We start from the raw sequence: 12,549 nt of genomic DNA on the forward strand, positions 1-12,549 counted from the left end.
AAACACTTCATTTAAAATTAAATTAAAATGCAGAGCCCCCCGGACCGGTGGCCAGGACCCTGGCAGTGTGAGTGCCACTGAAAATCAGCTCGCGTGCCACCTTTGGCACGCATGCCATAGGTTGCCTACCCCTGGCATAGACATTGACAAGGTTCAGTATCAGCCTCTCCACACAGGCCCAGAGGTGCAGCAGGTGACCTGGCATGACCTTGGTGACCCCCAGCACCTCGGGCCATAGGTTGGGGGAGAACAGGATGGCCACTCCACCTGCAAAAGCAGTGAGGTGGCTGAAGTACACCCCCACTCCAGCTGCCAGTTGACTTTGGCGGCTGGGTCTGTGTGAGTCTTCTGCAGGAAGATCACAGAGTACTCCCTCTCCTGAAGGAAGGAGAGCACGTGGCACCTGTGGAGACCCACCCTACAGCCCGGGGTGTTCAAGGTGATGAAGATGGTTGGCTTCATCGTGGGGACAGGGGAGGATCCTTGTGGGCAGGAGTGCTGCCAGCCCCCGTTGGGTCCTGCAGCAACCCTTGATCAACTCTGAAAGTGACCAGGGAGTCACGGAACTTGTGGGCCCACTGGTAGGCCCCGGCATCCTGCCTCCCAGTCCCCCTACCCAGGGCCATCCCTAGCCATTTTGGTGCCCTATGCAGCCTCCCCCTGGGTGGGCTGGGAGAGGGAAATAGAAAAACTGCCTCCTGAGGGTTATCAACAGAGAAGGGAAACAGGACAACCCCGGGGGCAGCAGTAGCATGGGAAATGGAAGGGGTGGAGGTGGGATCGGGGCCAGGGGCAGGAATGGAATTGGGACTAGGGGCCTTGGCAGCTAGGCCACCAGGGTGTGCATCACTTATCTGGGCATGGGGGTCAAAGGGATGGATGTAGGAAGAGGGCCCTCAACGATGCCGGGCTTGAGCGCTGTGGTGGGCTTGGCGCCCGCAGCCACAGCATTGGACAGGAACGTGTCCTGGTCTGGAGCCCCAGGTTGCAGGGGGGTAGCCGCCCCACCTCAGAAAGGGGCGCAACCAAAGGCTTAGGGCCCAACCGCTCAGCACCAACCATAGCCACAATGGGCTCAGCAGCCTCAAGTGGGCGGACATCTGCGGCTGGGCAGACCCAGGGCCTTGATCTCCTTGAAGATATAGCAGAAGTCCCCACCTGCAACCACGGGATCCTCCCCGTCAGTAACTGAGGCGATGTCCACGTTGGTGCTGATGGGGGTGTGTGTGGAAGATGACAAAGGAGCGGGGGGGAGAGCTTCCCTCCGAGGCCTTGTCTGGAAGGGACTCCTCAGTTGCCACAGCTTCCTCAGCCAGCTCCAGGGGCAAAAGGATAGCACTGAGGAGGAAAGGCGGGAGGGAGGTGACCACCCATGCACCCAGGTCCTCCAGCGGCTCGAGGGGGATGTAGGGGCCCCCCACCACGAGGCCCTTCTCCACTGCCAGGAAGATCCTGGAAAACTCACAGAGGGGCATTTGTCACTTGTTAGGTGCCCCACAATCTATAGAGGGGTCTAAGGAGTAAAAAAAAGTGGTTCCCAGCCCTGTACCAGGGTCTGAGAAGTGAACTGAGGGCTCTCTCTGACTTCCTCCACCCTTGCTTCACTTCCTGGCTATTAAACTCAAGACTGTTAATCACCCTTTTGCAGGGCATGGAGAGCAATGTTCCTATGAGCTCCTCTAAGACAGTGCTGAGTGAGTCTTCACATTGATTCAGAAGAAGGAAGTGAAACTATTAATACAAAACAGTGAAATTGACTATATCCAAGTGGTATCAAATGCAAAGTAAGCAAACTAAATAAAAATTATTTTTCTCTACTTTCTTGCAGTGATAATCTTAGTTGTTACTTCTAACAGAGTAGTCAAAAAATTTAACTCTTAAATTGATGGAGATCCTTCAAGTACTACAGATGGTGTTATATAATCCTGCTGCTAATTTTCACTCCCTCTTTGGGGATTAGTATTGAAGAATGGGCAGTGCGTGAACTGCCAGTTGGGGAAGGCTAGTCCCCAGCCCCTCCCATTCTGCCCGAGGCTGCACTCCTTCCCCACTGGAGCCCAGAGCACTCTCACCACAGCCGCCGGCCCCCAGCCCTGGGCTGCCCCAGCTCTCCTAAACTCAGAGCACCAGGTGGGCAGCGCGGCCCCAACCCTGGAGCACTGGGCAGGGGGAGGAGGCGGGCAGCACGGTCCAAGCTGCCACCAGCCCCAGAGCGCCGGGTGGGGGTGTGGGTGGCACGGCTCCAGCCCCGGAGTGCTGGGTGGTACGGCCCCAGCCGCAGGCTGGCCGCCCACCCCAGCGGAAGAGCGGGAACTGGAAGCAGGCAGGAGGGAGCCTGGGGGCAGAGCATGGGTGGGGCCATTCCAGGCTGTTTGGGGAGGCTCATCCCGGCCTTCGATACCCACTGCCCATGTATTAAAGTCATACTCTCAAATTGTGGGGAATGAATAATTTTGCTGTATTTCACTGATCCATACAATCTTATTTTAAATCTTCCTCCTTGTTCTAATCATTTCCACTTTTGGCCCCAGGACCTGGGCTGCATAAAAAAATAGTAAGTCAAAAGGCCGAGGCTGCCATTTAAGGAAGTGTGTTGTAGAAGACTGATCAGTAGCCTGGAAACTCTTGAAACCCCCCAGCTGTGTCACTAGCTAGAAGTGATGGGGTGCATGAGGTAATATCTTTTATTGGACCAACTTCTGTTGATGAGCAAGACATGCTTTCGAGCCATACATAGCTCTTCTTCATGGCTAGAACTGCACTGCATGCTACCTAAATGTGTGATTTTGGGCAAGTTAGTGAGAGATAGAATTATGATGCTTCTTCCTCTCATGGTGCTATGTCAGGATTGGCATTGGGGTTAGGGTGATAGTTCACTCTCTCCCAGTGCTGTGACAGGTTAAGAGGTGGTTGTAGGGGAATGGTGACAGTTCTCTCTCTCACTCTCATGGTGCAGTGGATAAGACAGGTGTAGTTGTGTGGGAAGAGAGAGATTTCCTTCTCTCCCAGGGCTAGATTAAGGCATAGGTAACATAGGGGTGGGTGGAAGTATAGCTCCATGACTAAACTCTTAGCTCCCAGAGTCGCAATTATGTCAAAAATCTCAGCTCTCATTTAAAAAAGTAAGTTTCTAGCCCTCATGGTTGCAAAGCAATGCATGAAAATGAGACCAGAGTGTAACTGATGCTGTGATGACTACCTGAATCTGCATAGAGCCTGAAACAAGAGCTCTGGGAGATGTAAACTGTTCCACGTATATCAATGAGGCATTAACTACAAGACCCATTGTACTGGAGGGCCTCACCAACACGCCAACTGTGATCTCTGTGTGGCAGGAGTGCAGTGGGTTTGGTCCACCCATCCAACCAGATATAGCTCAGTGGCTACAGTAAGTAGTAGAGTCCTCCAATTGCTTCTCCTGCTTCTCCCAGGATGGAGGTGGAAACGAAGCCCCCTAATTTTTCTGGGTTGTGGGGGGAGATTACTCCATGACACACTCTCTCTGGGAGCCCTCTCCCTTACACCATCTTCCCAAACAAGCCAAGGCAGAGCTGTGGGAAGGTCCTGTATCCAGAGTCTGGGATTACCGTAATCTGGCCTTACTTTCTCCCAGCAATGGGGATAGGGCAGGGAAGGATGCCAGCTCACACTCTCTTGGTGCTGGGGGATAGGGCTGGGTGCAGCTGTGTGAGGCACTTGTCAGATGCCCATTATCATGGTATCAGACCCCATTATTAACCCTCACTGTTACCTTGGTAGCAGCCAACCTCACATGGTGGCTCCAGGGCCGGGTAGCAACCCCACGCGAGTCCGACCCAACCCTCTACAGGTGGAGAGGGGGAAGGGCTGAGATACGGACTACCGCTCCCGAGGGGCAATGCTGCTGGCTCTCTGCGTTGGGCTCGGGCAGGTGGCGTGGTGCCTTCTGGGATTCGTAGTCCATGGGCAGCCAGGGGGCCCATTTTACATCCAGTTGCCAAAGCAGCCCAACAATTTGGACAAAGTTTGGACACATCCACAACTGGTCCAGACGCTTCTTCGGCCCCGCCCGGCCCCACCGAGAAGGGTGGGAGGAGCCTTGACTGCTACTTGGTGTGAGGAGGCTTCGATCCGCCTCCCCACTTCGTCTGGACAGAGGAGGGGACACGTGTCAATCACCATCCCATACCCGCCAGGCGGTGCGCGCTCCCCCTCCCGGATGCCGCTGAGGGGGAGGCGCGGGCACGCGCTCTTCTGGTGGCGCGCGCGCTCGTATGTAAATGAGCGGGCGTGAGGTCAGAGGCAGATGGAAAAGGAAACAGACAGAATGGCCGCCGCGGCTCCCGCTCCTCCTGCCGCTGCCTCCTCCCCTCAGTGCCGGAGCCCTCGCTGCACGGCGGAGCGCAGGGGAGTCCGCCGAGAACTCGACTCCTGGCGGCACCGCCTCATGCACTGTGTGGGTAAGAGAGGGGAGACTCCTCTGCCGCGGGAGAGCGGGGTCGGGGGAGGCGGGGACCGAGCTCGGGTCTCTGCCGCGGGGAGGGTAACGCTGGTGGAGGAGCGGCTCAGGAGTCTTTCCCGGCGGGCGGAAGCGGCGCCCCAGGGTCTCTGCCCAGGAGATGGGGAAAGGTTTGCAGCCCCGGGTTTCTCCGCGCGGCGCGGGAGGAGAGCGGTAGCGGGTCCCGTTGGGGCCGAGCTCGGCGGGATGGGAAAGACAGGCTGGCCCTTTCTCGGTTCGGGTCCTTTTGTCTAGGCGCGTCTTCTCGCTTGTGCGAGGAGCGCCGGCTGCCCCCTCCTCTCCACCGCGGGGGGGGGGGGGGGTGGAGAATGGGATCCGGGTGTGTTTGCGCCTTTAAGAAGGAGCAGCTCCTGCACTGACGGTTGGGATTTGAAGTTTTCCCTCCCCCCTTGGAAGTTGTCATGGCGACGGCAGTTCTCCCCTCACTCCCTCCCTCCCCCCCAGCCTGTCCTGAGGCTCTCGTGCAGTTCCCCTGTGTCATGTGACTCCCCGAGGGCCCAGGGGGAGGCAAGTCTGGGTGCCTTTCAAACTTCTTCGCGCTGACATCCCCACACGGGGGGAGAGCACCAGAGAGCCGCCCCCGCTTTAACACCCTATCTCGGCCTGCGGGGGAGCCTGTCGATGCCCAGCCACGCTGGGCTGCTGCTGGATGGATACCTGTGACTGGAGACCGCTCCTAGGTGCGGGAAGGGGATTTGTTCAGCCGCTTGGTGAATGTATGAGATAATAGAGAGTGACTCTGTCCGCCCTTCTGTCCCCTTCCTTATTTATTATATGAGCTATCCTATTGATCGATCTCTGAATATATATATATATATATATATATATATATATATATATATATATATATATATATATATATATATATATATTTATATATATATATATATATTTATATTTGGTGGTCGCCTGCTTGTTGGTGAATATTTAGGGATGGGGGGAGGTGTTCATTTTTATTGTCCACACTGAGATCTTGCTTGTCAGGGAGACAGGTAAAACAAACAGTCTTTAAATGGCATAGCAGATTCTTTACTCTCTTTGCATTGATCTCCCCAAAGGGTGAGCCATGAAAACACACCTCGATAACTGAGATGATAGGCTTGAATTCACTGAGCATTTTTGTGTGTCTGAGACCAAGATTGAAGTATGAATTAAATATCTGATATATACTTTATATGAAGACTGTCTTCTGCATTGCAAAGAATTGTCTCTATAACCTTGTAGCCCCCTGACTTAGGTTGCTTTAAAAGTAAATTGCAAATCATCCTGATCTGTAGGTGTTAAGTGAAAAATATTCTTTCAAGTGAAAGATTTTCTTTTGAAGGGTGTGTGTGGGGCTGTTTGCTTCCCCCCACAAAGTTATAGCTTTGGTTATAGAAAACACCAAGTGTTTAAAAAAAACAAACTTTTATTGGTATTTTTTTTGTGGTAGGAAAATAAAACCCAGTGTCATTAGGATTATAGTGTGAGTTGTAGTTCAGTGGGCTACTTAAATACGGTAATGGGAGGAAACTTGGGTATGTGTCACCCATCTGCTCAGACTTAATACATATCATCTTTAATTATATCAGATGGCCTAAATGCAAAATTATATCTTCATGACAGGATACAATAGAAGGTGAAGGCTGGTGATAGGAAAACCTCACATGATAGCACACTCCTGTCCTAGCAAAATGAAGATAGAAACTTATGTTTTTCTTTCTTTTTTAATCTGTTTGTCAAGTTTGCTCTAATGTTCACCCAACTTCATGCAAAGTTGTTTGTGTGATTTTAGAGCTTGTTGGTTCACTTTAATAACAAAAAAAAAAATTTCTAGCAACAGTATTTTTTTTTTTTTTAAATTTCAGTTCAATTTGATTACACAGATACAGAACAACCAAAACTCCTTTACTTTGCCAATACCTTACTTTTATCACTCCTTTTGTAATTTTTCCCTACTGTTATCGTAATTTTGGTTTTTTTCAGCATGGCATTCATGCCTGGCTTGTCCTCCTTATGCGGGTGCAGCAAATCCCAATCCTATTGTATTTAAAAGGCACTTTTGCCAGGCCCTTTGTTTTAATGCTGTCAGTGTGCTGTGGTTCACTAAATGTAAAGCTAAAACATAACTACTGAATTCCTAAACAGACTCCACCATGTCGTCACTTAGTGCTCTGTGTTTGCTTCTACGTTTGTCTCAGTTTATAGATTTAGGGTAGAGATTCTTTGTTCTCTACGGTGCGGAACACACGGAACACACTGATATTGAACTAATAGTAATTGTACGTATCCCTTTATAACTGCTAAGGAGGAAGTACATTGCTATAGGGTTAATGTTTAGTCACAATCCCTATCTCAGTTCCGTACTCTTATACGGGCTTTTTGAGCAGTTCTTAGCTAAGAGAAAGCGTTAACAAAATGGCAGGAAAGTGGATGGGCAGGAGAATGGAAATAGTGTACTTTCAGGCTTTTGCTACTTTTTGAAACCTCATGGACTTTGGTTCAATAAATTATCTTGCCTAGTAGGTGAAACCATCAATTTGATAGTTGGAGTTTTCTTCAGGCAATGAAGATTTCTTCGGAGATTGAAAGGCTTAAATGCTGGCAAGAACGGGAAATGGTAACAAAATATGAAAGGTAGAACAAAACAGCTAGGTTAACTCATTCATATATGTCAAGTTATTGGTTGGTCATGTGGAGGAGGAGGGAAATCTGGGTTCTTAAACAAATCTAACAGTTCATTTCTAACTCTGAGATGGAACCACTTTGTTTCTGATATCTCACAATTTATTGATAAACTTGGTCACTAGCATCTCTTTGTAGGGTTTTTCATTTGAGGATCTCAAAGTGCTTTGCACAAGTTATTTCAGTGTTACATTATCTTTCTAAGATGGATAATCCTATACTAAAGGGATTTTATCTAACAGACCAAAGACTCAGTGCTGCCATCCTAGGTTATATTGAGTACTGTCATTAATTTCAACAAATGACTGCTTGCAGAATAAGGCACTGTTCAGTGCGAAGTTAGGGGACAGAATCAAACTCCTTGTTTCTTTCATTAGTGAACAGTTGAACATAATTTTATATGTTTGAGTTTTTTGGTATAGATATTTAAGAGTCTGAGAAACTGAAGAAGTGATGCAATTCTAAATGAAAATACCATAACATTTAGAGTCTTGACTAACATTTCTCACCTTAAAAAACTGGAGTGATTGAAAATCTAAATTGGTTTGGTAGCAGTTCTTGAAGGATGTACATTCAGAAGAAATGTCTTCAACTGCGAAAGAGATTCTGCATAGGCATATGTCAGAATGCTTGCAGAAAAGGTCTGTTATCTTTTTGAATAAAAACTTTGTAACATTCATTGATTTCCCAATTGCATTCCATTAAGTTGAGGGGGCTTGATAATTTTATACCTTTATGAGCATGGAGCTATAAAACCTGAGGTTTCACACACTATATTCTCTCCCCCCCCCCGCCCCCCCCCCCCTTTTTTTTTTAAATCGGTCTAATGCTAGCAGTACTAACTTAGTCAAGGGAAGTATGGCTCCTTTTAGCCTGGGAGGCATCCCTTTTTGGAGTCTCCATGGTACAGTGTTAACGGTCACTTTTACTTATCAATACATTACATCCAATTATATGAAATTGTTAGGGGCACAGTTTTGATGGGGAACAGGCACCCACAGTTGTCAAACATTTTACTTGGAATTGCAGGTCTTTGTTACCTCTTGGGATTATTTCCCAGAAGAGCAAATGTGGGTAATTTAGTATGAATTTTTAAGGGTGGATTTCTAACATGCGGTTAAGTAGTTCTTAAAATAGCAGTGTGAATGACTTTTAGGACCATACTTTAGGTTTCATTGAAGTTAAGGTTGACACTTTCCATTATAAGACTCTGCTTTTAGTTGCTTACAACTTTGCCAAATAGCCATTGAGATTGAAATTTTTATGCTGGGTGTCTGTCTCAGTCTCAATTTTCTGGAAGTTTCAGCTAAAATAAGAGAGATTAAGGAGTTTTGTTTTGCCCTTGATGGTGTGTGGGGTTTGTGTCCTTTTTTGGTTGGTTGGTTTGTTCTTGCCACTTCTGTTAAGTTCTAGTGCTTCCATGTTTTGGAGCAGGGGCTTGACATTTGGCAGGTGAGTTGCCCTTGTGCCAGTCTCATTAGAGTGCACTCTCCTTCAGAACCTTGAATTTTAGCCAGATTTCTAGAATCTCAACATTCCTTTGCTGTTTAGCAGGTATAGATGCTAAAACCAATGAAGTACATATGTCAGCCCTCCCTAGGGGCATGTCCACTTGGAGGATAACAACATTTTACTTTTACTTGAGCTAATGGAGTTACTAGTGGTAGAGGTCTGCACTGTGGAGCTAAAGGCCCCAACCTTGCTGATGACCCATGCGGAGGTCAGTATGGTTCCACATGATGGAATTTCTGTTTCTTCAGTTTGCTTTTTAAAAAACAACAACAAAAAACCTAGGAAATTACATACAAAAAATGTTAAAAGAATGTTACATGAATAGTTTTAATTTTGAGACTTCCTCACTTTTGAGTGCTTGACTTCAGAGTCTTAACTTTTTTTAATATGTAGTTCTTGTATGTAATTTAATATAGGTTAAATAAAACCTCATATAAACAGAAGTATCTGCATATTTCCTTATTACAGTGGCAAAGTATTTTTATATTTGAACCATCACTGTAGCTTAGTGAATCCACCTAATCTGTTAGCGTTAGAATCAGAATGAAACTTCTTAAATCAGAGGGTCTCCAACATTTTCGAAGTATGGCCTACTTCTCCCCTCATTTGCGATGAGCTAGCTAGACCACCTCTCCTCCCAGTTGTTATCCCACAACATCCCTGAGACAATGATAGAAATTACTTATTTGGAAAAGTAATATTAGGAAAACATGCTCGTGTGTTTAACTGTCCTCAGAGGAACAATCTTTTTATCCTCATCCTTTTGTGTGTGTGTGTGTGTGTGTGTGTGTGGAAGAGGCAGCATACTGTCTTTTTATTCTTCACACCATCCTCCTCTCCCATGAGTTCTATTTTCCCTCTGTTGGAATAAAGGGAGTAGTCAGCACCATTTGACTAGCCAGCCTTCTGTGGACCATCACTGGTTCGTGGTCCTCAGTTTGGCAACCTTGGTTAGTATGTACTCAACATTTTCAGTTTGGAAATCAAGAAAATAAAGCATAAATGGCGAAAATGTAACTAGACTTCTAAAATTTGAAAGGGAGATGATCTGTTTAAACAGCATCTGTATGTTTCTCTAAAAATATTACCTTTGTTAATAAAACCTTAACTTTCTAAAATCTAAACTTTAAGATCCCAATTTATTAACTTTCCCACTTACCTCAATTTAAATGATAAATACAGAATATTCACTTGTCAATTTTATTTTCTGATAATTGTCTTGCACAATGTTGTGATTGGTTTGAAAGCATTTATGTGTAGTATGTTTAAACATCAGATTCAAGGATTTGGGTTCTTTCTTTTTTTATATTATTGAAAAGTTTTGGTGAAAAGATGGGTTTTGAATTTTGTCTTAATGAGGATCCATGATGGTTTTGTGGAAGATTATTCCATGACTGTGGGCTGGCTGTTGGAAGAGCTTTGTCTCTTGCTTCCATGTTGTCCTTGACAATGTGTCTCTCTTCAGTGCGTTTGTCATGGTTGTTCTTTATCTCAATCAAAAGACTTTTTTCTGAAGTACAGCATTTTTGTGGTATCACCACCTTTATAATTCCTTAGCACTCCTGTAAATTTTTTTTCATACACAGTTCCTTTCAACAGTGCAGAGTTATTTAAACCATTATTGTGATTTACTCAGAGCATGTGTAGACTACCATTGCATCCTGCCCCTAGTCACTCAGCTCTTGTGCAGTGCCAGTATGGACTGGAGATGCAAACCTTGCAGCTGCAGCAGTGTAATTAGTCCTCCCAGTGTAATTCCCTAATGCTCTTGCTCACCCATTAGTGACAGCACTGAGCTACCAAAGCTATCTGTCAAACCACTCACTACATTGAGTGCTTTCTTGCATACAGGCTGTTGGTATGTGGCTGCTCTGAACAATTTTCTTCCCTTTCCACTCCAGCCTTCAGAGCAGCAAAGGAGGATACAAAGATAATAAAATGAAATAAAACTCCTGCATTTTAAAATATATTCACTTTCTTGTCTCCCCAAATTCATTTGAGAAACACAAGAAAAATAAATGGCTGGTTAGACAAGCATTACTCATACTTTGTTGGGGATTGCTACAGCAGGCCAGTGTTGCCTCAGCATAGGGTGACCAGATGTCCCGATTTTATAGGGACAGTCCCGATATTTGGGGCTTTGTCTTATATAGGTGCCTATTACCCCCCTTCCCCGTCCCGATTTTTCACACTTGCTGTCTGGTCACCCTACCTCAGCATGATCTGCCACTCCTGAGATTTGAAAGAGGAAGAACAGAAAGGATCATTAATTGAAATATGCACAGGCAGGGGTATCGCTATACCCCCGCATATCCTCAAATAATTCTTCTGCCTCTCCGTGGTGCTCTAGGGTCTACTTGTCCCCCTCCCATCTCTCTCTCAAGAAGTGGTACGTTACCTGGTGCCCACACTGCTGTGGTTGGAAGGATGTCCTACCTTTGCACTATTCTTGACTGCTTCTAGAAAGAAACCCTTGCTTCAATTAGAAAACAATATAATTTTAAATTTCTAGTTTTCTTTTACTATTGAATAAATGGAAGAGAATAAAATCAGGTTCCTTGCCATTTTGAATGCTACCACCTCACACGTGGCTGTGCTCATGAAAATACATTGAATCTCCTCTCATATCCAGTGTCTAATTGGCTGTGGCTACACTGGGAGCTTAGTGGCCTTCCTGCATGGAAACTGCCAGTGTGGGGGTATAGGAGACTTATCTCCTGCTGTTCACGAAGAAAGTTGGTTATGATCCTTATGCAGGACAGAACTGTTTGAAGCAGGCAATCAAACAGAGCAATGGTGTGAACAAGTGTAAATAGACATTATGCACCTGCTCCAAGGAACAATTAATAGACCATGCCATAACTGCAGGGAGTGCTGTGTGTGGACCCTTTGCACTCAAAACAGTATGACTTGTGTGGATGTACACTGCCAGTAAACTCTCACTGGTGTAAATTGTAGTAGTTAAATTACGTAGTGTAGATAAGGTTAGATATCATCTTGTAAGTACTCTTTGTGCCTAGAAGCCTGTGGTTTTGTAACATTTGAACAGTTCATCCTTGTATATTTCGGGAAACTAGTGGTAAAAATCTGGGCTAACATATTTTTAACTTCCTTGCTGCTATCTTGTTAGGCCACTATAACTATTCATATTTTTGTGGTGTAGCTTAATTCACTACCAAATAAACTTTAATGCGGCGTTAAGGTTGCCTGGTGCTATCTTACGCTTTTCCAGACATTGAAGGGCAACTAAATGGAATCCTCTGAAAACCAGCAAGTAAGGAGTTAAGGTAATGTCTCCTAACACACCCCCACAAAATCTTAACTCTACCTCTCTGGAATTGGCAATATGTGCTTGGTCTAAACCAAACCTGTCCTATTCCTAACAAAATCTGCTATTTTCTCTGTTGTACTGTTATGTTCAATACAATTCTGAACTATCATTCCTCTTCATACACTCTAACTGACCCTCTCTGTTAGGTGGAACTGTATTGATTCAGGGATCGATTGCAGCAAGTGGCCAGAGCTTGCACTGGTTTCTGAGGAGAGATGCAGCTGCAGCTAGAGGAATCAGAAATCCCTATTTTCTGGGCTGTGTAACATGGGAGGTCTGAATAGACGATCACAATGGCCCCCTTGCCTCTGAAATCTAGGAATATGTGAAAGAGTTCTAAGAATGATTAGAGTTTCAAGGCCTCTAGAAAAACTGTCACTGTCACCTTCAGAGGCTGACATTTCACTAGGTATGTCAAGAAGAAAGGAGAATGTAGTCACTTCATCATAGTCAAATACCCTTTCGCAGACTCTGAGACAACAAGAATGCCTCATTTGCATTGGCGTTTGTACACTGCCATGCCCTCTCTGCTGCACTATTGCTG

At 45.9% G+C, this 12,549-nt stretch overlaps 1 protein-coding gene across 3 annotated transcripts in view; it reads left to right on the forward strand.

Moving 5' to 3' along the window:
• Window positions 1-4,285: 4,285 nt before the first annotated feature.
• LCORL (ligand dependent nuclear receptor corepressor like) overlaps window positions 4,286-12,549 on the forward strand; it is a 181,214-nt gene continuing 172,950 nt past the window's right edge. For all 3 annotated transcript variants that reach the window (XM_065405225.1, XM_065405224.1, XM_065405226.1), the window contains exon 1: window positions 4,286-4,439. In XM_065405225.1, the coding sequence (XP_065261297.1) occupies window positions 4,286-4,439 (154 nt within the window). The remainder of the gene's footprint in view (window positions 4,440-12,549) is intronic.

The sequence above is a fragment of the Emys orbicularis genome, chromosome 5, assembly GCF_028017835.1.
Source record: "Emys orbicularis isolate rEmyOrb1 chromosome 5, rEmyOrb1.hap1, whole genome shotgun sequence".
Lineage (NCBI taxonomy): Eukaryota > Metazoa > Chordata > Testudines > Emydidae > Emys > Emys orbicularis.